Below are 27,931 nucleotides of genomic sequence, written 5' to 3'. Positions count from 1 at the left end.
ACCAATTAATCGGTAATCGGCCTTATTTATCACTTTACCAATTAATCGGTAATCAGTGTTATTCATCACTTGACCAATTAATCGGTAATCAGTCTTATTTATCACTTCACCAATTAATCGGTAATCAGTCTTATTCATCACTTTACCAATTAATCGGTAATCATCCTTATTTATCACTTTACCAATTAATCGGTGATCAGTCTTATTCATCACTTGACCAATTAATCGGTAATCAGTCTTATTCATCACTTTACCAATTAATCGGTAATCGACCTTATTCAACATTTTACCAATTAATTGGTAATCGACCTTATTCATCATTTTACCAATTAATCGGTAATCGACCTTATTCATCATTTTACCAATTAATCGGTAATCGACCTTATTCATCATTTTACCAATTAATCGGTAATCGACCTTATTTATCACTTTACCAATTAATCGGTAATCGGCCTTATTCATCACTTTACCAATTAATCGGTAATCAGCCTTATTTATCACTTTACCAATTAATCAGTAATCAGTCTTATTCATCACTTGACCAATTAATCGGTAATCAGTCTTATTCATCACTTTACCAATTAATCGGTAATCAGTCTTATTTATCACTGTACCAATTAATCGGTAATCGGCCTTATTCATCACTTTACCAATTAATCGGTAATCAGTTTTATTCATCACTTTACCAATTAATCGGTAATCAGTCTTATTCATCACTTTACCAATTAATCGGTAATCGACCTTATTCATCATTTTACCAATTAATTGGTAATCGACCTTATTCATCATTTTATCAATTAATTGGTAATCGGCCTTATTTATCACTTTACCAATTAATCGGTAATCAGTCTTGTTTATCATTTTCCCAATTAATTGTTAATCAGTCTTATTAATCACTTTACCAATTAATCGGTAATCAGTCTTATTCATCACTTGACCAATTAATCGGTAATTTGTATTATTCATCACTTTACCAATTAATCGGTAATCGGTCTTAGTTATCACTTTACCAATTAATCGGTAATCAGTCTTATTCATCACTTGACCAATTAATCGGTAATCAGTCTTAGTCATCACTGTACCAATTAATCGGTAATCAGTCTTATTTATCACTTTACCAATTAATCGGTAACCAGTCTTATTCATCACTTAACCAATTAATCGGTAATCAGTCTTATTCCTCACTTTACCAATTAATCGGTAATCAGTCTTATTTATCACTTTACCAATTAATCGGTAATCAGTCTTATTCATCACTTTACCAATTAATCGGTAATCGGTCTTAGTTATCACTTTACCAATTAATCGGTAATCAGTCTTATTCATCACTTGACCAATTAATCGGTAATCAGTCTTAGTCATCACTGTACCAATTAATCGGTAATCAGTCTTATTTATCACTTTACCAATTAATCGGTAACCAGTCTTATTCATCACTTAACCAATTAATCGGTAATCAGTCTTATTCCTCACTTTACCAATTAATCGGTAATCAGTCTTATTTATCACTTTACCAATTAATCGGTAATCAGTCTTATTCATCACTTTACCAATTAATCGGTAATCGGCCTTATTTATCACTTTACCAATTAATCGGTAATCAGTCTTATTCATCACTTGACCAATTAATCGGTAATCAGTCTTATTCATCACTTTACCAATTAATCGGTAATCAACCTTATTCATCATTTTACCAATTAATCGGTAATCGACCTTATTCATCATTTTACCAATTAATCGGTAATCGACCTTATTTATCATTGTACCAATTAATCGGTAATCGGCCTTATTTATCACTTTACCAATTAATCGGTAATCGGCCTTATTTATCACTTTACCAATTAATCGGTAATCGGCCTTATTCATCATTTCACCAATTAATCGGTAATCGGCCTTATTCATCATTTCACCAATTAATCGGTCATCGGCCTTATTCATCACTTTACCAATTAATCGGTAATCGGTCTTATTCATCACTTTACCAATTAATCGGTAATCGGACTTATTTATCACTTTACCAATTAATCGGTAATCGGCCTTATTTATCACTTTACCAATTAATCGGTAATCAGTCTTATTCATCACTTTACCAATTAATCGGTAATCAGTCTTATGTATCACTTTACCAATTAATCGGTAATCGACCTCATTCATCATTTTACCAATTAATCGGTAATCAATCTTATTCATCACTTGACCAATTAATCGGTAATCAGTCTTATTCATCATTTTCCCAATTGATTGGTAATCAGTCTTATTCATCACTTTACCAATTAATCGGTAATTGACCTCATTCATCATTTTACCAATTAATCGGTAATCAGTCTTATTCATCACTTGACCAATTAATCGGTAATCAGTCTTATTCATCACTTTACCAATTAATCGGTAATCAGTCTTATTCATCACTTTACCAATTAATCGGTAATCGACCTTATTCATCACTTTACCAATTAATCGGTAATCAGTCTTATTCATCACTTTACCAATTAATCGGTAATCAGTCTTTTTTATCACTTTACCAATTAATCGGTAATCGACCTTATTCATCATTTTACCAATTAATCGGTAATCGGCCTTATTTATCACTTTACCAATTAATCGGTAATCGGCCTTATTTATCACTTTACCAATTAATCGGTAATCGGCCTTATTTATCACTTTACCAATTAATCGGTAATCGGCATTATTTGTCACTTGACCAATTAATCGGTAATCGGCCTTATTTATAACTTTACCAATTAATCGGTAATCGGCCTTATTCATCATTTTACCAATTAATCGGTAATCGGCCTTATTTATCACTTTACCAATTAACTGGTAATCGGCCTTATTTGTCACTTGACTAATTAATCGGTAATCGGTCTTTTTATAACTTTACCAATTAATGGGTTATCGTTTTTATTCATCACTTCACCAATCTATCGGTAATCGGCCTCATTCATAACTTTACCAATTAATTCGTAATCGGTCTTATTCATTACTTTACAATTAATCGGTAATCGGCCTTATTTATCACTTTACCAATTAATCGGTAATCGGCCTTATTCATCATTTTACCAATTAATCCGTAATCGGCCTTATTTGTCACTTGATCAATTAATCGGTAATCAGCCTTTTTCATCACTTTACCAATTAATCAGAAATCGGCCTTATTCATCACTTTACCAATTAATTGGAAATCGGAATAATTCATCACTTTACCAATTAATCGGTAAACGGCATTATTCGTAACTTAACCAATTAATTAGTGAATGGCCTTATTCGTAACTAACCAATTAATTGGTAAACGGCCTTATTCGTAACTAACCAATTAATTAGTAACAGCCTTATTCATGAGTAAAACAATTAATCGGCAAACAGCCTTATTCGTCACTTTTACAATTAATTGGTAATTGACCTTATTTATCACTTTACCAATTAATCGGCAAACAGCCTTATTCGTCACTTTTACAATTAATTGGTAATTGACCTTATTTATCACTTTACTAATTAATCGGTTAACGGCCTTATTCGTAACTTAACCAATTAATTAGTAAACGGCCTTATTCATCATTATAACAATTAATTGGTAATCGGCCTCATGCATCACTTAAACTATTAACTGGTAATTGGCCTTATTTATCACTTTACTAATTAATTAGTAAACGGCCTCATTCATGAGTTAAACAATTAATCGGTAAACGGCTTTATTCGTAACTTAACCACTTAATTGGTAAACGGCCTTATTCATCAGTTAACCAATTAATTAGTAAACAGCCTTATTTATCACTTTAATTATTTATAATTATTACTTTAATTTGATAATCGGCCTTATTCGTCACTTTACAAATTAATCGGTTAACGGCCTTATTTATCACTTCACTAATTAATCGGTTAACAGCTTTATTTGTCACTTGACCAATTAATCGTTAATCGGTCTTATTTATCACTTTACCAATTACTCGGTAATCGGCCTTATTCATCATTTTACCAATTAATCGGTAATCGGCCGTATTTATCACTTCACCAATTAATCGGTAATCGGCCTTATTCATCATTTTACCAATTAATCGGTAATCGGCCTTATTTATCACTTTACCAATTCATCGGTAATCGGCCTTATTCATCATTTTACCAATTAATCGGTAATCGGCCTTATTTGCCACTTGACCAATTAATCGGTAATCGGTCTTATTCATCACTTTACCAATTAATCGGTTATCGGTCTCATTCATCACTTCACCAATTAATCGGTAATCGGCTTTATTCATCACTTTACCAATTAATCGGTAATCGGCCTTATTCATCACTGTACCAATTAATTGGTAATCGGCCTTATTTGTCACTTGACCAATTAATCGGTAATCGGTCTTATTCATCACTTTACCAATTAATCGGTAATCGGCCTTATTTATCACTTTACCAATTAATCGGTAATCGGCCTTATTCATCATTTTACCAATTAATCGGTAATCGGCCTTATTCATCATTTTACCAATTAATCGGTAATCGGCCTTATTTATCACTTTACCAATTAATCGGTAATCGGCCTTATTCATCACTTTACCAATTACTCGGTAATCGGTCTTATTTGTCACTTGACCAATTAATCGGTTATCGGTCTTATTCATCACTTCACCAATTAATCGGTTATCGGTCTTATTCATCACTTCACCAATTAAGAGTAATTGGCCTTATTCATCACTTTACCAATTAATCGGTAATCGGCCTTATTCATAACTTTACCAATTAATTGGTAATCGGTCTTATTCATCACTTTACCAATTAATCGGTAAACAGCATTATTCGTAACTTAACCAATTAATTTGTGAATGGCCTTATTCATCAGATTACCAATTAATTGGTAAACGGCCTTATTCGTAACTAACCAATTAATTGGTAAATTGCCTGATTCATCAGTTAACCAATTAATCAGTAAACGGCCTTATTCATCACTTAAACAATTTATTGGTAATTGGCCTTATTTATCACTTTACTAATTAATTAGTAACAGCCTTATTCATGAGTTAAACAATTAATCGGTAAACGGCCTTATTCGTCACTTTACCAATTAATTGGTAATTGACCTTATTTATCACTTTACTAATTAATCGGTTAACAGCCTTATTCGTAACTTAACCAATTAATTAGTAAACGGCCTTATTCATCATTATAACAATTAATTGGTAAACGGCCTCATGCATCACTTAAACTATTAACTGGTAATTGGCCTTATTTATCACTTTACTAATTAATTAGTAAACGGCTTCATTCATGAGTTAAAAAATTAATCGGTAAACGGCCTTATTCGTAACTTAACCACTTAATTGGTAAACGGCCTTATTCATCAGTTAACCAATTAATTAGTAAACAGCCTTATTTATCACTTTAATTATTTATAATTTTTACTTTAATTTGGTAATCTGCCTTATTCGTCACTTTACAAATTAATTGGTTAACGGCCTTATTTATCACTTGACCAATTAATCGGTAATCGGTCTTATTCGTCACTGTAACAATTAATTGGTAATTGGCCTTATTTATCACTTTATCAATTAATCGGTAATTGGCCTTATTTATTACTCTACTATTTAATCGGTTATGGCCTTATTCGTAACTTTACAATCAAGCGGTAAATGGCCTCATTCGTCACTTAACCAATTAGTAAACAGCCTTATTCATCACTAAACCAATTAATTGGTAAATGGCCTTATTTATCACTTTTCTAATTAATTAGTAAACGGCCTTATTCGTCACTTTACCAATTAATCGGTAATTGGCCTTATTCATCACTTTACCAATTAATTGTCAATTGACCTTATTCATCACTTTACCAATTAATTGTTAATTGACCTTATTCATCACTTTACCAATTAATCAGTAATCGGCCTTATAAGCCATGTACCAATTAATAGGTAATCGGTCTTATTTTTCTTTAATCCAATTAATCGGTAAACGACCTTATTCATCACTTTACTAATTAATCGGTAAGCGGCATTATTCGTCACTAACTAATTAATTAGTAAACGGCCTCATTCATCAGTTAACAAATTAATCGGTAAAAGGCATTATTTGTCACTTTACCAATTAATTGGTAATCAGCTTTATTCATCACTTTACTAATTAGTAAACGGCCTTATTGGTTAACTGATAAGTTAACCAATTAATCAGTAATAAGGCCTTATTTGTCATTTAACCAATTAATCAGTAATCGGCTTTTATTCATCACTTTACCAATTAATCGGTAAACAGCATTATATTCAACATTTTACCAATTTATTGATAATTGGCCTTATTCGTCACTTTACCGATTAATCTGTCAATTAATTTTGTTTTCATTTTCCTATTTCATTTAAACCATCTCATCAATGCCAAGTAACTTATCAGATAGCTTTGACATATTAATATTGAAACTTCCAATTTAACTTGGTATTTTTTTAGTGTCTGGCTGCTATTATGGCTTTTTCCCTTTCTTTTTTTCCTTAGTAAATGAAATTAGAAAATACAAATTCCAATTCTTAAGTGAATAACTATCAGCTGAAATTTCTCACTAGAACATGCTGCAGTGATTATTTCTGCTCTGCACCTGCTGCTGCTGCTGTTCTACTTCCTCTTCTATTCTTGCTAATTGCTTCCTCTGCTCTCATAGACACCTCAGTATTTAAAGGTGAATGCAGAAACATTAGATTTTCTCCATTCTGAGGACACAGCTGTTCCTCATAGGTTCATTCACATTACCACATGTTCAAGAACCTCCCACTCTCCACAGATGAAGATGGTACGCTGAAATATTTTGAAGCTCTCCTGTGTCTTCTTCCACCACTGAAATGGATCATCACCTCTCACGAGTTGCTGTAAAGCTATATAATAATCAAGTTCTTTTATGCGATTATGAATAAGGGGTTTATTCTGTTGGAGTTTAGATTGTTATTATATTTCTGTTGCATTTGCAGTCCCCAGGTTTAACTTAGCTTTTACCTGCTCTAAGTTTGAATTTGTTACTGTAGGCTTATTCGAAGCTAATTTATCAAACGTGCTTGAAAGAGATACAGTTTTACTTTCACTTTGATCTTCTTCATCCTCAACAGAGTTTGAAGAAGTGTCTCCTGCTGATTCTGTTTTATTATCAGAAAAAAGTTGAAGATGTAAAATCCAATTCTTAATGGTGTTTTCCATGTCATTTTTTAAAATTTAAATTTGAATCTTGAATCTAAGAATGTAGACATTATTATTATTTAGATGGTATGAAAATCTTGTTTCCATTGATAACCTGAATTGTTTAACAGTGGTAAGAAGGAGTCGACTAAAGTCAGAAATATCAGAAGTAGATTGGACAGCTTTTGACAGAAATGATCTCAGAGGTAAATCTGTAGTTATTATCATTGATATGGCTGAAGTTCTGTTACTTGTTCTTTGGTGATTTCTTCAAATGAACTCAGTAAATGGACAATTTTTTGAACAAGTCTGCATTGGTAAGTTGTTAAGGAAGAAATCTTATCAACAGCATACATTACAAGAGTTTTTCATTGTTCTAAATTCCTTTTCATCATATAATATGTTGAATTCCAACGTATGATCATAACTTGAATGAGTTTGTTTTCCCAAATCAAGCTGATCATGTATTTTAGTTAATTTGCGAATGTTGAAATTTTTTTTTGTACCAATAATGGTGCATTCCTCCCTGTTTACATTTATTATTTTTTATCTGGTTCTTATAAATGATTTTTTGTATTTTGTATCCTTTATGATTTTTAGTTTTGTATATTTTGGGTTTGTACGAAACTCCCTTTAATTTGGAGAAAAGAGAAATGCTAGCTCTGTAATGACGTCACGAGCCCAGCGCGAGTTTCTTCCTCTTTTGAAATTCTGCTGACATGAAGAGTGAACGTGGTTCATTGCCCGGCGCTGAAAATGGAATTTTGATGAGCCTCCTTCAAGAAGAAAACCTGGCAAGAAATTAATACCCGGTTGTTACGAGACAGACTTCTGAAAATTAACTACGTGACTACGGTTTTGCGCGTATTTTAGAGGGAGTGAAATTGTTTTAAAGAAAATACCTTTTTACGTGACAAGGAATTTTGGAATCTCCTATCCGGACAAGCGACAAGGTCTTGCTTCTGAAATTCATCTGTGTGTCTACGGTTTGCACGCAACATGGAAGGAAAGAAAATTCTAAAAGGACTTTAAACAAAAAAAAAGAAAAAGACATGTGCTTGATTGGCTTTCAATTGTGAGTACGCTCCTAAAATTAATTTCATATGCAAGTGTGATTAGGAGATACTATTTTGTATTTCATTATTGTATTCATTAATGGATACACACATCTTTATAAGAACCAGTGTTATTTTTTTCATAATATGTTACCTTGGCGTTTCATAAGTTTAATGCCCGCAAAGGAAAAAATTTGCAACTTATCATCTCTATATAAATAAAATGAACTCATTTTTTCCCGTCGGATTTTGACATTAATAGGATTAAAAATCAAGATATTTCATGCAAATATAATATGCACAAACGGCAGAACAATATCTGAGGTGTGTTATAGGCTTATTATTTCTCAAATTCCTCGATAATCTTAGATTTCTATACCTTTTCTGCTGAGAAGTGACTTCTCAAAATCGGTTAAGATCAATGGAAGTGGTAAAATATTTTCTCTCTAATAAATTCCTCCTCCCCCTGCCACCACTTAACACCGTTTGGGGATCGTTCACAAGGAACAGTTGAGAAGAGAACACCGGTTTGGCTTCGTAGTTCTTTCATGTGAAGTTATTTAAAATCACTAAACTAAGCTGCAGTGCTCTGTGGCGTAGTGGTTAGCGTGCTGGACAATTCACATTAGATTTTCACGTTCGCGCCGACCTACCGTAGTCGTTTTTTTTTTTTTTTTTTTTTCCTAAACAATTGGAATGGACTTTTCTTGGTGGCCGAACTGTTAACGTTGCAGATGTTTTTTTTGTTTTTTTCACACTTTATTTTCCTACTTTTACTCATGACTCCGGGTTTGATCCTTCCTACTTACCTACCATAACATTTTTTAAAACTCCCCCCCCCCGTCCCGGAAACAAACACTCGGGCAACGCCGGGTACCCCCGCTAGTTGTAAATAAAGTTTCTTCTTCGTTTCAAATCAAGACCTTTATATTTCATCCTTTACCCCCTCCCCCTCTTTTGTGTCATGCTTTTTTATTTTCAGCTTAGTTACTTTAGCGTCAAATTTATCTGGAAGCAAGATAAATTCCGACACGAATTGCTAATGGAGAGTGATTAAAGTGAGAGACTATATTTCTGTTAGTTGTAATGATTATCTTAACAGCTTGTTGGGGAAAATAATGAGCAATTTATTGAGAGTTGCAATGTATCTATGAAGCATGATAGTGGTTCTAAACCACATTCCTTGACACCAGAAACCATATTTGCACTACATTCTGCAAGACTAAGAAAACTTTGTTTCTGAATTTTTGAGATGAGGATTGGTCATTCATATTATTTCGATTCTTCCGACTATTGTTCTCATCTTGAGTGTCATTCTCACAACGTTTCAGTCAATGTAACCTTCGACCTTCTCTAGAGGTATCTTGCTGAACTTGAGTATGTTTCTATCGAACTAGGGAATTTCATGGAACCCTTTATTTACTTCACGGAAGTAGCATGCTCTCATTCTGTCAACCATGACTGGATAGAGGTTCTAAGTAATTTGCATCTTTCCATCCTCCCCACCACTTCTTGCTCTTTATTTAGATTGCAAAGTCATTCAGTCAACTTTTATATATTTTATTGTTTTGCAAGATTTTTTGCAATAGAATTTTCAGTGACTTTATTTAATATTGGTTTCGTTTTTAGCATGTCTATTGGTTTCCTGGTTGATGAAAAGTCTCCGATTGTCTGGCGTGGTCCAATGGTTATATCCGCAATTGATAAACTTATAAAACAAGTGAGTAATTGTCTTTTGTATACCCCCCCCCCCCCAAAAAAAAAAATGCCATTTGTATTTTTGATTTCAGACTATTTCCTTATTGATATTTATTTTCTGATGAATATGTCCTCGACTTTTTACAGGTGATGCTTCTCTTATTTGCTATAAAGTAATTTTTTAATTTTTTTTTTTACTTGGACGGTCACCACTTATCAAGGCCCAGAGGCTACTCAAGGATAAAGGTTAAGTGTTAGATAGATGATAAGAAAAGATCAGTCATGGTGGAACTTGGGTAAGGCTAGAGTATCTAAATAGACAACTCATTAGAAATTTATTCACATTATGTTTAAAGATAACTGTTATACTCAGCTGGGAAGCAGACAAATGGTATTGTGTTCCACAGACAGTTCTTGGAAAGAAACTCTACTCATAGAATTTTGGTTGGACATGAAATTTTTTATGTAATCTACTTTCTCAGGGCAATGCTGGGACATAGGTCAGCTAGTATTCAATATTGTTAACAGATCTATTGTCTGAATTATTATTTCCTGCTTAAATTTTAAACTGGTTATTTTAACATTTAATCTTTTAATAACCATGATTTATGATATTAGTGTATTAGTAGTGATTATATCAGTTAGCTCTATTAATTAAAATTGTATTGTTTACATGTAAACTTTTTTATTCTCGTTCACTCGAAACACAGGTATATTGCCACGTGAATGTAAAGGACTACTATTTGGGACCGTGTCCACAGGGAGCTATATAAGGAAATGGGCAAGAGGTCTGTTCACATTACATTTAAATTCCTGCATGTTAGTACAGTCAGAGAGGAGGGAATTCTAAAATTTATCAGTTCCAGGGAAGAAACTATTAAAATAAAATGCTTTCCAGCATCTAGAAACCTCTAAAATTAAGAAGTGAGATTTTGCTGCTAGACGAGTTTGTCAGAAGTATGTACGTTGAGGGGAGGGTACAAATGCAATGAGTTCATCAAAACACATTTCATTAAAGTACTTGTAAAACACAGGGATGCAACAGTGTGGTGATGGGACAGGGGTTGGAGCTTAGTTGATAGTGTCGGACCTATTAGACTTGAAACTTTGGGGTACTAAGAGGAAGAGACTAGTTGTGGATGCATCAGCTCAGATGTGGCAACAATACTCCATGCATGGGTGAATGGTGGCCTTGTATAGGTACAGGATACTCTCAGGTTGAGTAACTTTCTAGCACAGTAGAGGGAGCCCATTTTGTTTGCAGCAATCTTGGCAATGTCCTCCAATGTATTTTTTCCAGTTCATGCTGCCTATAAACAGCTACAAACAGAGTGTATTCTAGACAGAGAGTGAACAAAGATCAAGCAAGTAATTTTTGCTAACCCTAACTCCTTAAAAGGGAGAAATTTCAATCAGGAGTTGGCATGGGAGCTTTGGACCATCAAGTTGGATGTCAAGATGCATCAAGCAGATTTAGAAATATCTGAGCCGTATGTTTACATGAATAAGCAGTGTCAGCTCAGAAGAAAATGCAGTTGGGACAGTTGTTTCTAATATAAGTTATCATGTCGGATTTTTGCATGTTGTACCTAAATATCAATGTATCTGACAGATTAATATTTGCGATTTCCTTCTTTTGATCCTTGCAGCATGTTTTCTTACACTAAGAAAATGTCATTCTTTCCAACAATAATTATTCCAACAAGGAAAGATTATTCTAATGGAGGAATTGTTAAAGAATGAGCTTACGTCATTAAGTATCACTGTCCTATAAGTTCCTTTTAAGATCAATAAAATAATACATAATAGTTTTATTCTTTCTTCAGAGTAATTATGCAGTAGGCACTGTGTAATTACTCTGAAGAAAGAATAAAATTCATGTTTATTTATCAACTTCTTTCCAAGAGTTGTTGAAAACTTTCAATGATAGTTTTGACAGCAGAGTGTTAAGTTTTGGAATAGCGAGTTTTTGACGGCGGTGTTTTGAATTTGGAGTAGTGAGTTTTGACAACAGTGTGTCAAATTTAACCCGAGGAGAGGAGGGGTTAAAGTGCAGTATAGTTACCAATCCATCAGGGCAAGTGTAGAATAGTTAACACTTGATTATTTAATAACAAATTTGTTGAAGGTTGCACTTATGTTGAGGGATTTGTTGTATTTTTGCTCATAGTTTGATATGTTGTTGTCTGTTAGTCATTCTTCTATTTCTCGCTTTGTGCACTCCATCATGCCAAAGACCAGTTACCTTTCATAGATAAAAGCAGAAATCTCATACATAAATGCCTATTTGTCTGTCTCCATATTTTCACGCTCTCTCCTCCAAAACTAAAAATCGCAAAATGGCGCTAGGGGCTTCAAATGATTGGATTTTTTTACGGACCGTTATTTTATAGGTCTTTAATTGGTTAAAATTGTTTTAGGGGGGCAAAAATGGGTCAAAATTGAAAAACTCGTTAAACATTTTGTACATCCATCTTAGTTTATTTTTAATTTTTTATTGCTTTATATGCGTTGGCATATTGGTACAATGGTAACGTCACCAGCTTTGAATGCTACACTTTCGGTTTCGATTCTAGCCGATGGCACCTAAATACTTTTTTTTTTTTTACTTTTATCTCTATATAAATAAAATGAACTCATTTTTTCCCGTCTGATTTTGACATTAATAGGATTAAAAATCAAGATATTTCATGCAAATATAATATGCACAAACGGCAGAACAATATCTGAGGTGTGTTATAGGCTTATTATTTCTCAAATTCCTCGATAATCTTAGATTTCTATACTTTTTCTGCTGAGAAGTCACGGCCAAAATCGGTTAAGATCAATGGAAGTGGTAAAATATTTTCTCTCTAATAAATTCCTCCTCCCCCTGCCACCACTTAACACCGTTTGGGGATCGTTCACAAGGAACAGTTGAGAAGAGAACACCGGTTTGGCTTCGTAGTTCTTTCATGTGAAGTTATTTAAAATCACTAAACTAAGCTGCAGTGCTCTGTGGCGTAGTGGTTAGCGTGCTGGACAATTCACATTATATTTTCACGTTCGCGCCGACCTACCGTAGTCGTTTTTTTTTTTTTCCTAAACAACTGGAATGGACTTTTCTTGGTGGCCGAACTGTTAATGTTGCAGATGTTTTTTTTTGTTTTTTTTCACACTTTATTTTCCTACTTTTACTCATGACTCCGGGTTTGATCCTTCCTACTTACCTACCATAACATTTTTTAAAACTCCCCCCCCCCCCCTGTCCCGGAAACAAACACTCGGGCAACGCCAGGTACCTCCGCTAGTAATAATATATACGAAATTTGGACATATCATATTTAAGCGTATTTTATGCCCGGGCAAAGTCGGGCGACCCCACCCCCTCGCTAGTAATGTTAATTTGCTTTTTATTTTTATTTTCCTCTTTTTTTTTTTTTTTTTTTTTTCTTAAAGGTAGAATGGCAAAATACAGACTATTTGGTTGTAGATTTACCTCCTGGAACTGGTGACATTCAACTCTCTCTTTCACAAAATGTACCTATATCAGGTAAGTATCTTTTGTTTTCTTTTTTTTCCTTGGAGGAGGGAAAGCAAATCCTATATTCTATTTCTCATGAGTCTACACATTTTTATATGTATTTTTACAAAGTAAAAACTATTTTTCAGAGACACCAACTCTATCATGGAAGGAAGAATAGGAACGTTCTTCTTCACTGCAACCTCTCTCTCATAGACATGATGTTGCTAGTCTCAGTCTTTTCTACAAATACGATTATGGCTAGTGTTCCTCAGAATTGTCTGATCTATAACCTGCTTCCTTTGTTCCAGCTCGTTTGACTTGTTGATTTAGTGGTCTTCACTAATTCGCTGTTTTAATACCTCATTAATAAGACAGTTTTCTATTCCAGTAACTTCTTTCCAAGGACTGCAAAGTTGTGAAACCCTCTTCCTGCTTATTGTTATCATTCTATCAATAGCCTTGGTCTTTTCCATACCACTTTTTTTTTTTTTTGAAAGCTGCTGTGATAATTTTACTGAAAGTTTGCATGGACCTTTGTTATGATAAGGTGCAGCAAACTAAGTATTATGGTATCTGTTCAATGCAGAGTTAAGGATTAATAGGGATTAGTATTTGATATGAAATTGAGCAAAAATTTAACCATATTCAATCAATTTGAATAAAGCATCCATTCTAAGTCAGCAGGCTAATTCTTAATATATATATTAATATTATATATATATTAATATTAATATTATATATATATATATTATATATATATATAATATTAATATTATATATATATAATATTAATATTATATATATATTAATATTAATATTATATATATATTAATATTAATATTATATATATATTAATATTATATATATATTAATATTATATATATATTAATATTAATATTATATATATATAATATTAATATATATATTATATATATATATATTAATATTATATATATATTAATATTAATATTATATATATAATATATACATTAATATTATATATATATAATATTAATATTAATATTATATATATATAATATTAATATATATATTATATATATATTAATATTATATATATATTAATATTAATATTATATATATATAATATATATATATAATATTAATATTATATATATATAATATTAATATTATATATATATTATATATAATATTAATATTATATATATAATATATATATTAATATTATATATATATAATATTAATATTATATATATATAATATATATATTAATATTATATATATATAATATATATATTAATATTAATATATATATTATATATATATAATATTAATATTAATATATATATAATATTAATATTATATATATATAATATATATATTAATATTATATATATATATTATTAATATTATATATATATAATATTAATATTATATATATATAATATATATATTAATATTATATATATATAATATTAATATTATATATATATAATATTTATATTATATATATATAATATATATATTAATATTATATATATATATAATATTAATATTATATATATAATATCTATATTAATATTATATATATATAATATTAATATTATATATATATAATATTAATATTATATATATATAATATTAATATTATATATATATAATATTAATATTATATATATATAATATTAATATTATATATATATTAATATTATATATATATTAATATTATATATATATTAATATTATATATATATTAATATTATATATATATATTAATATTATATATATATTAATATTATATATATATTAATATTAATATTATATATATATAATATTAATATATATATTATATATATATATATTAATATTATATATATATTAATATTAATATTATATATATATAATATATATATTAATATTATATATATATATAATATTAATATTAATATTATATATATATAATATTAATATATATATTATATATATATATTAATATTATATATATATTAATATTAATATTATATATATATAATATATATATATAATATTAATATTATATATATATAATATTAATATTATATATATATAATATTAATATTATATATATAATATATATATTAATATTATATATATATAATATTAATATTATATATATATAATATATATATTAATATTATATATATATAATATATATATTAATATTAATATATATATTATATATATATATAATATTAATATTAATATATATATAATATTAATATTATATATATATAATATATATATTAATATTATATATATATAATATTAATATTATATATATATAATATTAATATTATATATATATAATATTAATATTATATATATATAATATATATATTAATATTATATATATATAATATTAATATTATATATATATAATATTAATATTATATATATATAATATAATATTAATATTATATATATATAATATTAATATTATATATATATAATATATATATTAATATTATATATATATAATATTAATATTATATATATAATATATATATTAATATTATATATATATAATATATATATTAATATTATATATATAATATATAATGTACTAGCAGGCAGCCTGCTATTGCATGGTCGTAAAATGTGCGTAAATATTATATTTTAATTAATGCAGAAACTAAGACATGTACATACGAGTATTATGTTTTTTCTAAACAGTTCACTTCTTCTAAGTAAAAAGAAAATAAATACTCAAGCTGAGATTGAAACCAAAACTAAAAGATAGTGAGTCAATCACGATAACCATTAGGCACAATCTTTAAAAAGTGTTTTCAAGTTTACTTATTCTTAAGATAAAAAATCTGTCATCTGAACGATTCACGCGTGCGTACCCGTGAAACAGTCGACAAATAGATATAAATCCGACAAGCCCCACGATTTTTCAATTTTGACCCCTTAGCAGCTCTTTTTGCCAGATGAAAACGAATTAAAAGGTTTTCCACGTCTGAATACCCTATATACCAAATTTCAAGTTTGTAGATCGAAAATTTGTTGAGTTGGAATGTGTACTGTCACATATACATGCACATAATTTCACTATATAGATATATAGATTAATATACATATTGTTACATATATGTAGTGTGAAATATCTTCTACACTACAAGTGTAGAAGATGCCTGGAATAGGCATGCCCTATTGAGATGGTAATAGATGACAACACGCTGGAGGTAGCAAACTTTTTCTGCTGATGTGCTGAGCATAAATGGTGGATATGAACTCAGTACTTGGCAGCCTTGTAAATCTTCCTTTCTGTATTTTGTCCTTTAGTTCTCACATTCCATGAGCAATGTTTCTGACAAAGGAGGAAGAATTCCTGTTTTCTGGATCTCAATATCTATCCATCTAACACTTATTGTTGGTTACTTTTGGACCTTTAAGTAATTAATAATGTTCCACAAAAGAAAAAAGCTAGCTAGAATCAAATATGGATCTTTCATTTTGGATTCTATCTCACTCTGAACTAAAAACTCTAGATTATTCAGATTATTTTTCTCATCTTGATTGTAATTTGCACAACGTTTCAGACAATATAAACTCAGACCTTCTTTAGGTTTATCTTGTCGAATCTTGGGAATCTGCACGAAATTTTCAAACAAAACTCTTTATTTAATCCATGGGGGTGGCATGCTCTTGTCCCATCAGCCATGATCGAGTAAAAATCTTAAGTAATTCACAATTGTATTTATTTGTATTGCTTGCATTGAGGAGGATTAAACTTTCAAGTGTCACAGCAGAATTTCACCTAGTACTTTCTTTATCCATTATGCCATGAGTCCCAAGTTTGCCAGGTTCTGAGATACACATGAAAAAGGTTGGAGGTTACATCGATCAAAATGTTGTGTGAATAACACTCAAGATGAATTTCAGAATTTTTGAGATGAGGCTTAGTTATTTGGATTATTTTGATTCTTGCGACTACTGTTCTCATCTTACAGTGGTAGAGTACTTAGAAAAATCAATTGTAAATTCTTCTGTCGGTTGAAAGTTCAATTCTTATTGTGGATGACCGAAAAATACAATTTCACATTACTTAGGATTCTATCCAGTCATAGCACACAGATTGGGAGCATACTATCTGTGTGAAGTAAATAAAGAGTTCCGTTTGTAATTCCATGCAAATTCTCGAGTTCAATAGAAAAAAAAATGTGAAAATGATACTCATGATGAGAATAATAGTCTAAAGAATCCAAATAATATGAATTATCAATCCTCATCTCAAAAATTACGAAATCTATGTATGTATAAAAGTAAGAACGTGTGTGTGTGTGTGTGTGTGTGTGAGGACACTTCCCAACCTATATACTCAACAAATTTTTGATCTAGAGGCTTGAAATTTGGTATATAGGGTATTCAGACATGTGGAAATCCTACTCAAGACGAGAACAGTAGTCCGAATAGTCCAATAGTCCAAATTATCTTAAAGATTCAAAAACTTAATTTTATATGTTAGATAAATATATATTTATATGTTAGATAAATATATATTTATATGTTAGATAAATAAATATATTTAAAAAAATGATTAATGTCTTGCATCTTTTTATTTTTTTATATGTTAGATAAATATATATTTATATGTTAGATAAATAAATATATTTAAAAAAAATGATTAATGTCTTGCATCTTTTTATTTTTTTTATATGTTAGATAAATATATATTTATATGTTAGATAAATATATATTTAAAAAAAATGATTAATGTCTTTGCGTTCTTTTATTTCTTTTATATGTTAGATAAATATATATTTAAAAAAAATGATTAATGTCTTGCGTCTTTTTATTTCTTTTATATGTTAGATAAATATATATTTATATGTTAGATAAATAAATATATTTTAAAAAAATGATTAATGTCTTGCGTCTTTTTATTTTTTTATATGTTAGATAAATATATATTTATATGTTAGATAAATATATATTTTAAAAAAATGATTAATGTCTTTGCGTCCTTTTATTTCTTTTATATGTTAGATAAATATATATTTTAAAAAAATTAATTAATGTTAGATAAATATATATTTATATGTTAGATAAATAAATATATTTTAAAAAAATGATTAATGTCTCTGCGTCTTTTTATTTCTTTTATATGTTAGGTAAATATATATTTATATGTTAGATAAATATATATTTTAAAAAAATGATTAATGTCTTGCGTCTTTTTATTTCTTTTATATGTTAGATAAATATATATTTATATGTTAGATAAATAAATATATTTTAAAAAAATGATTAATGTCTTGCGTCTTTTTATTTTTTTATATGTTAGATAAATATATATTTATATGTTAGATAAATATATATTTTAAAAAAATGATTAATGTCTTTGCGTCCTTTTATTTCTTTTATATGTTAGATAAATATATATTTTAAAAAAATTAATTAATGTTAGATAAATATATATTTATATGTTAGATAAATAAATATATTTTAAAAAAATGATTAATGTCTTGCGTCTTTTTATTTTTTTATATGTTAGATAAATATATATTTATATGTTAGATAAATATATATTTTAAAAAAATGATTAATGTCTTTGCGTCCTTTTATTTCTTTTATATGTTAGATAAATATATATTTTAAAAAAATTAATTAATGTTAGATAAATATATATTTATATGTTAGATAAATAAATATATTTTAAAAAAATGATTAATGTCTCTGCGTCTTTTTATTTCTTTTATATGTTAGGTAAATATATATTTATATGTTAGATAAATATATATTTAAAAAAAATGATTAATGTCTTGCGTCTTTTTATTTCTTTTATATGTTAGATAAATATATATTTAAAAAAAATGATTAATGTCTTGCGTCTTTTTATTTCTTTTAGGTGCTGTAATAGTGACAACACCACAAGACATTGCATTGTTGGATGCACGAAGAGGAGCAGAGATGTTTACCAAAGTTGACGTTCCCATTTTGGGAATCGTTCAAAATATGAGCGTCCACATATGCTCCAAATGCGGACATGCTGAACATATTTTTGGCAACAACGGAGCCAAAAGAATTGCACAAGAGATGAAATTAGACATTTTAGGTATGCATAAACATTTAAAAATATATATATATATATATATATATATAATCCTCTGCTCTAGTTGTGATCAAATATATGAAGAAGAAACCTAACATGAATTAAGTAAAAGACGTTTCATATCATAACCATTCCTTTAGTTTTACAAAGGCCAGACTAGTTAAATTTGCCCATGATAAACCTTTATGAAGACTCCTTGAGTTGGCACTAATCAAAAATTACAGTACAATAAAGCAAAGAAATGGGTTTTACAATCTAGCACCCATCATAAGTAATTCAATAATCAAGGAGCACAATTTGAAACCTGATTAGTTCTATTCACATTCGTTTTTGATCATTTTGTCTATTTTATACATAGATTCGAAACCTGATTAGTTTCGTTCACGTACATTTTTAATCGCTTTCCCCATTGATACATAGATTTGAAACCAGATTAGTTTCGTTCACGTACATTTTTAATCGCTTTCCCCATTGATACATAGATTCGAAACCTGATTAGTTTCGTTCACGTACATTTTTAATCGCTTTCCCCATTGATACATAGATTTGAAACCTGATTAGTTTCATTCACGTACATTTTTAATCGCTTTCCCCATTGATACATAGATTTGAAACCAGATTAGTTTCGTTCACATACATTTTTAATCGCTTTCCTCATTGATACATAGATTTGAAACCTGATTAGTTTCGTTCACGTACATTTTTAATCGCTTTCCCCATTGATACATAGATTTGAAACCTGATTAGTTTCGTTCACATACATTTTTAATCGCTTTCCCCATTGATACATAGATTTGAAACCTGATTAGTTTCGTTCACGTACATTTTTAATTGCTTTCCCCATTGATACATAGATTTGAAACCTGATTAGTTTCGTTCACGTACATTTTTAATCGCTTTCCCCATTGATACATAGATTTGAAACCTGATTAGTTTCATTCACGTACATTTTTAATCGCTTTCCCCATTGATACATAGATTTGAAACCAGATTAGTTTCGTTCACATACATTTTTAATCGCTTTCCCCATTGATACATAGATTTGAAACCTGATTAGTTTCGTTCACGTACATTTTTAATCGCTTTCCCCATTGATACATAGATTTGAAACCTGATTAGTTTCGTTCACGTACATTTTTAATCGCTTTCCCCATTGATACATAGATTTGAAACCTGATTAGTTTCGTTCACGTACATTTTTAATCGCTTTCCCCATTGATACATAGATTCGAAACCTGATTAGTTTCGTTCACGTACATTTTTAATCGCTTTCCCCATTGATACATAGATTTGAAACCTGATTAGTTTCGTTCACGTACATTTTTAATCGCTTTCCCCATTGATACATAGATTTGAAACCTGATTAGTTTCGTTCACATACATTTTTAATCGCTTTCCCCATTGATACATAGATTCGAAACCTGATTAGTTTCGTTCACGTACATTTTTAATCGCTTTCCCCATTGATACATAGATTCGAAACCTGATTAGTTTCGTTCACGTACATTTTTAATCGCTTTCCCCATTGATACATAGATTTGAAACCTGATTAGTTTCGTTCACGTACATTTTTAATCGCTTTCCCCATTGATACATAGATTTGAAACCTGATTAGTTTCGTTCACTTACATTTTTAATCGCTTTCCCCATTGATACATAGATTCGAAACCTGATTAGTTTCGTTCACGTACATTTTTAATCGCTTTCCCCATTGATACATAGATTTGAAACCTGATTAGTTTCGTTCACATACATTTTTAATCGCTTTCCCCATTGATACATAGATTTGAAACCTGATTAGTTTCGTTCACATACATTTTTAATCGCTTTCCCCATTGATACATAGATTTGAAACCTGATTAGTTTCGTTCACGTACATTTTTAATCGCTTTCCCCATTGATACATAGATTTGAAACCTGATTAGTTTCGTTCACATACATTTTTAATCGCTTTCCCCATTGATACATAGATTCGAAACCTGATTAGTTTCGTTCACGTACATTTTTAATCGCTTTCCCCATTGATACATAGATTCGAAACCTGATTAGTTTCGTTCACGTACATTTTTAATCGCTTTCCCCATTGATACATAGATTTGAAACCTGATTAGTTTCGTTCACGTACATTTTTAATCGCTTTCCCCATTGATACATAGATTTGAAACCTGATTAGTTTCGTTCACGTACATTTTTAATCGCTTTCCCCATTGATACATAGATTCGAAACCTGATTAGTTTCGTTCACGTACATTTTTAATCGCTTTCCCCATTGATACATAGATTTGAAACCTGATTAGTTTCGTCTTAAACACATTTCCCCACTTACATTATTAATTTTTAATTTTTTACTTAGGTTTCCCCACTTATGTTTAACATACGCCTTCCCCGCTTACATTTTTAATTGCTTTCCCTATATGTACATAAAAACTATAAATGTCTCACTTTTACTAGGATTCTCCTCCATTTTTGGTTCATTTTATTTTCCTAAATCATCCTGGTCATTCTTCTGAGGAAGTTCCCCGAAAATGGGGATGAAACATTGAGAATTTTCTAAAACGGCCTAAGGTTTTCTTCCCTTTTTTTTTTCATATGTAAGTGTGTATTTGAAAATTTGATATATAAAGAAAAGTCGGTTGGTTGGTTGGTTGGTTGTTTTTCTTTTACGGCATATCAACCCTTTTGGGTTATTTAATGCCAAATCCAGTGATTTTGGAGAACAATTTTTTAATAGAATATATTTGTTTTTTAAGTTGGTTTCTATTTAACCCATAGTTGGGACCCTAACAGGTACTACCACTCCGGGTCAGAGTGGACCTGGGAACAATTGCAATTAAAGAGTGGCTCTACACTCCCCAAAGCCCACAAGCTAGGGCCTCACCATCGGATATAGTTTAAGGTCATACCCAGGACCGAAAAGTCGGTTGGATTTTTTAAATTACATCTGACAAATCGATATTTGATTCTGTCTAGCCAGTGAATTAGAGAAAATATACAGTAGGAAAAAGTTCTTGAAGGCAGAGGAGTGGAGATGTTTTGCTAAATTATAATATATAAAATATATATATATTATTATAAATAAAAAAAATAATTCAATTCACCAAAATAACGTATAGGCAGAAAGGTACACAAGCCTCATGCTATGAATTCTGTTTCATCTACAATACTCGTCCATACTGTGACATGCCAGATTTATTATTCAAACTGAAGCAAGACTGCTCAGCTACTTCAAACGATATATTTGGTTGTTGCTTTTTTCTAAGAAAATCAAAGAATTTTAACAGCAAAAGTAGGTTCATGTGGGACCCAAGCTCCAAGTTTTTGTGTGAATCCCATCAACTGAAGGTAGTGTGAAATTGTTGCAAAATCACATCTTCATCTTTTCACTCAATTCTCTACATGTCTGAGGGCCATCTTCCTTCAAAAGTACCCTGAGTTGGTCTTCATCTATCTTGATTGGTTTTCCGGAACAAGGAGCATCATTGAGGTCAAAATTACTGTGTTTGAATCTGGTAAACCAATCTCGAACAGTTCTCTCAGCTATAACGTTTTCTCCATATACGGCACAAATATCCATGGTCACTTCACTCGGTTTTTTTACCTTGAATTCAGGCAAAAAGAAGGTGTCGAAAATGTGATTTTTTTTTTATCTACTTGACAATCCATTTGACGGTTCTGAAAAATGAGAAAAAATTATATGAGCTAAAAATGATGACCATTATCTTATAGAACAGAATATGTGCTTTCTAATGATGTATAACACTTTGCAAAATATCAAGACATGTTTTAGAACCAAATTTTTTTTATGAAACGGCAGGAACTTATGCAACAACCTGATATATCTTTTCTAAGGATCACATCAGTAATGTATAGGCAAAAAAAAAAAAAAACAGGCGCACAAAATCTTGTCTGATCGTTTTATTAATACGAAGATTACCATGTTATCTTTTTTTTTTTTTTAAGTGAAATAAATTCTCTTTTCATTACAGGAAATGTTCCTCTTCATCTGAGCATTCGGGAAAATAGTGATAGCGGATCTCCAGTTGTTGTTTCACAGCCAAAAAGCCCACAGGTAAAAAAAATGGACATTTTACTCACGCATACACACACACACACACACACACACACACACACACAGAAAAGCAACATTTTTATCTAATGATTACATTTTATCCTCAGACATTTTTTTTTTTTTTGCATTTCTAAGCTTGTGTCAGAGTATTCATTCATGTTCAATTTATTTTTCTAAGAAAGAAGAGATATTGCTAGTCTTCCTTTATTCTGTTAGGATTTACATGGTAAGATGCTCAACTGAGCACCAATTTCTGATTTCCCTGTAAAAACCTCTCAGCAAGAACTGGCTTTTCTAAAGAACTCTCCTTTTTTCCTCTGTATACTTTAAATCAGATGGAACTTCTATGAACAGAGTTTCTTTCCAAGAACTTTCCACTTGTGAATGTTGCTGGATTTTCCTCTGAGTTGGATGCTTTCATTTAATGGTTTGAAGTCTTTAATTGCTCATTTCATGAGAATTCAGCTTTCAAGTGGAACTATTCATTGGCGCATTTAACTGTTAGCACATCTGCTGTAGATCTAGCAAAATGGAAACCATATTGCATGTCACTAAGGAGGTTATTTTTGCTGAGGTGGTTGACTACTCTATTTAACATAGATTCCAGCAACTTATGACACACAGGAGACTTATTGGTCTGTACTGAGAGGGAGATGAGGCGATCGCCTGAATTTTTAAATACGGGACATACTGATGAGGTTTTTAAGGGTGTTGGGAAGCAATTCTCCTTAAGACAATGCGTAAACAGCTTTGTAAGTATGGGAGCTATTATAGTTTTTTTTAATAGGAATGTCGTCAGGACAAGTTGCTTTACTGGAATATTATAAAATTGTGATTTCAAAAATAAAAAAATATATCCATATGACTTGGGTGTATCAGCTTGAATTGAAACTGAAACCAAAACTTATGAAGAAAAAAAATGTGCATATATATATATATATATATATATAACTTTACTTCCTTCAGCTACAATCAAAACCGAAACCAAAACTTATGAAGAATTCTTGGTAAAAGTATTTATAAAACAATAGATGACTTGAGTGCCATCAGCTATAATCAAAACTGAAACCAAAATTTATAAAGATATCTTGGTAATATTATTTATTACAAGAAATGGAAAGTCATAACAATTAAATGACAGTCACTCAAAAGAAAAAAGATGTAAGCATGACACACAAAATAACGCACGCTATCGTATTAGTATATAAAAATAACTTTCTTTTAGATGAAAAGAGTATTAAATTAATTTCTCTTTTTCTCTGTGTGATTCTTTTACACTTTTTCTTCTCTCAGGTTTTCATTTCAATCTAATAATACCAGAACAATACTATTGCTGAGAATAAGAGAGAGCAAGAACAAGTTAATTATAATTTTAGCTAAGAAAAGGAAAACAGTAAGAAAGCCTATCATCTGTTTAATGATATTTTTAGATTGTGCTATCATAGATGATTTGATTAATCTGTTTACAGATTTCTGTTGAATGAGTTTAATTAGTGTGACATTATTAAAGTTAAAAGTGATTCCAGTCAAGCATATGTGAGAATAAGGCGTTTAATGTGTTATTTTGAACAACACCTTTATGCTTATAAATTCTTTTACCTGGAGCATGTTGGGTTTCCTCAGTATAGACTTTGTCTCAATCTTGGCAAGCAATAGTGAACATTTGCTTCCTAAAAGTTTTGTCTTATTTTTTTTATATATCTTTTATATATATTTTATATATTTTTTCTTTAATTCACCCCAAACAAGGCACATTGCCTTTGAGTTGTAAGAGGCTACTAGGAACTATATTTATAGGAGGCTGCCCAAGTGAAGAGTTGAGCAGCAAGAGATTTGTTCAAATTACATTTAAATTCCTGCCAGGGAAACAAAGAGCAGGGAAGAAGTTCCAAAGGTTTACAGTTAAAGGAAAGCAACTATTAGAGTAAAAATCCCTCCAATATCTTTAGATTTCCACATGGATCGATGGGATTTAGATGATTGTCGGGTTAGTCAAGTGTACTTACATCAAGAGGATACCAGATCAGAAAGTTCATTGGAGCTCATTCCAATGTTGACAAAAATACCCCATATATGGGCAGATGGTGGCCTTGTTGAGATATAGGATATTGGCATATGCAAGAAGTTTTCTAGCACGATAAAAGGAGCCCACTTTCCTTGCAGCAGCTTTGTTAATATCTTCTATGTATTCATTTCAATTCATGTTACCTGTGAATGCTAAACCAAAAAATTTGAATGTTGGATTCTCAGGTAACAATTGTAATATACTTTAATGGCACAAAATACATGATAAAATATTCTTTAGTTCTGAGATTGAGTTATGTTTGAAAATAAATCCATTTTAATTTTTCTAATTGACTGTAATTTGCAATTAACTGAATGAGTCACCCATCAATCTCTTAACTGTCTATGTATTTTTTCAGTGTATGTGAATCCACTCTAATATTTTTAATGCTTTTTTTAGCAATAAGAAAACGAGTGATACTTTTTTTTCAACGTTGCTTTTTAGTTGCTTTATTTTTCTATTTAATTTGGTATGTTCATACACAAAATTGTATATACATTAGAGGGTATGTTTTACTGTTCGTAGTCCTTCAAAAAGGTGGTCAAAAAATCAAATATATAATAAATAAATGCTACCATTTAGTGGTCAAAAAATCAAATATATAACAAATAAATCTTACCAAAGGCAAGATAAGTTTCTCTTCTACATAACTGTGTAGGTATTTAGTGTTTTTACTAAATGTAAAATGTTTATTCGGCTCGAAAAATAAGCGTTTTCAAAGGGTACTCAGCCACAAGAAAAAATGGCCACATAACAAATATATTGTGGCCACTTTTTCTTGTGGTTATGTACCCTTTGAACTTGCTTGTTTTTCGAGCCGGTTAAGTATTTTACATTTTAGTAAAAATACTAAAAACCTACCCAGTTGTGTAGAAGAGTAACTTATCTTGCCTTTGGTAATATTTATTTGTTATATATTTGATTTTTTACCACTTTGTCGAAGGACTGTGGACAGTAAAACATACCATAATTAGATAATAAAATAAATCTTTTCTATGTTAATAAGGATAACATAGATATGAGGAGACTTATTATTTTTAGTTGTGCAAGAAGCATGTATTAATTTTCTTATCTTGTTCTAGCTGGGGATGGGGCATCCTAACAGATGCTAGACATTCACCTGCTATCTCATACATTCCAATCAAGAGGTCTTTTTAAGATTTAAGTGCAATTGTTTGCATCTCTTTTGCACTTAGTTCACCAGGCATATTTGCCAGGTAGTTTTTAAAATTCTTTTTCATGAGTCTGGATGCTCCTATAATTACTGGAATGAAAGAGATCTTCCTAAGCTTCCAATTTCTTTTCATATCGTACATAAGACGTTGGTATTTCATTATCTTTTCCACTCTCAGCTCTGTTTGACCCATGATCATTCGGGGCATTAACTTCTACTAAAGTTGCTTCTTTCTCCTTGCCCCATATCAGGCTTAATAGCTCCATTTTTAGTTCACATAGTATAGTTGACAGAAAGTCTAGTAGCAAAAGTATGTTACAAAAGTATACATCATGATTCTGGGGCCATAACTGCCATGAATCGCTAACCAATAACAGCAGGGATTTTTAGGTAATAGCTGTTGGAATTGAATAGTGGATGGTGCATGGCTTGTTTCCAACCATTCTTTCCTCTCTTTCCATGATTTGCTGCTGCATCTGATATTCAACTTTTTACAGATGGTCCAGTGGAGATATTTACACACTCCATTGTGTCAGATTGTACAGTAGCCATCTCTTGGCACAACCTTACAAATGCATGTCAGGTGGCCCACACTCTCTACTTCTGTGTGGCATGTTGCAGTTTATGAATTTTTAAATGGAGTCAGTAGTGATTGTGAGCCAATGAGTCACACATAATCTAGAAAGAAAGTCGGGGGAAGCTCACATTGCATGGAGCAGGATAAAAGAACAATAATCGTAGCTGGTGTATCCTTGCATGTCGGTAATAATCAAGACAAACAGAGAAAAAGTATATTACAGAAGTATGTGTCATGATTCTGAGGCTGTAACTGCTTTGAATCACTGTATTTAATTCTTTCCCATCACAGGAAGATGTGACACAAGGTCAGAAGGTGGGGAGGGTCCAGCTAATGCTCCTAAAGAAGGAGTATTCTGGCTTTATAAAAATTACCTGGGCAGCCTTATCAGCATTATCAGGTCAAAGCATCTCAAGCAGTAAGCACTAAACTTACTTCACCCCAAAGAGGTTGAGGTAAGGCTTGGGAGAGTGGACTTCCAGAATGAATGCTTCAACCCTATAGTTAAAAGGTCATCGAAATGACACAGTAGTATAGTTAACAGAAAGTCTAGTAGCAAAAGTATGTTACAAAAGTAC

At 30.3% G+C, this 27,931-nt stretch overlaps 1 protein-coding gene across 1 annotated transcript in view; it reads left to right on the top strand.

Annotated features, from left to right (window-relative positions):
• The window catches only part of LOC145254756 (iron-sulfur cluster transfer protein NUBPL-like), a 55,561-nt gene that overhangs the window by 26,397 nt on the left and 1,233 nt on the right, over positions 1-27,931 (top strand). Inside the window, exons 6-9 of the mRNA XM_080113506.1 lie at positions 9,822-9,912; positions 13,329-13,422; positions 19,265-19,471; positions 23,455-23,537. Coding sequence (XP_079969632.1) covers positions 9,822-9,912; positions 13,329-13,422; positions 19,265-19,471; positions 23,455-23,537 — 475 coding nt within the window. The remainder of the gene's footprint in view (positions 1-9,821; positions 9,913-13,328; positions 13,423-19,264; positions 19,472-23,454; positions 23,538-27,931) is intronic.

This window comes from Euprymna scolopes, chromosome 30 (assembly GCF_053919585.1).
Source record: "Euprymna scolopes isolate OS-2025 chromosome 30, ASM5391958v1, whole genome shotgun sequence".
In the NCBI taxonomy this organism is placed as follows: Eukaryota; Metazoa; Mollusca; class Cephalopoda; order Sepiida; family Sepiolidae; genus Euprymna; species Euprymna scolopes.
The sequence above is the reverse complement of the archived record's forward strand: the minus strand, read 5'-3'. Positions and strand labels throughout refer to the sequence as shown.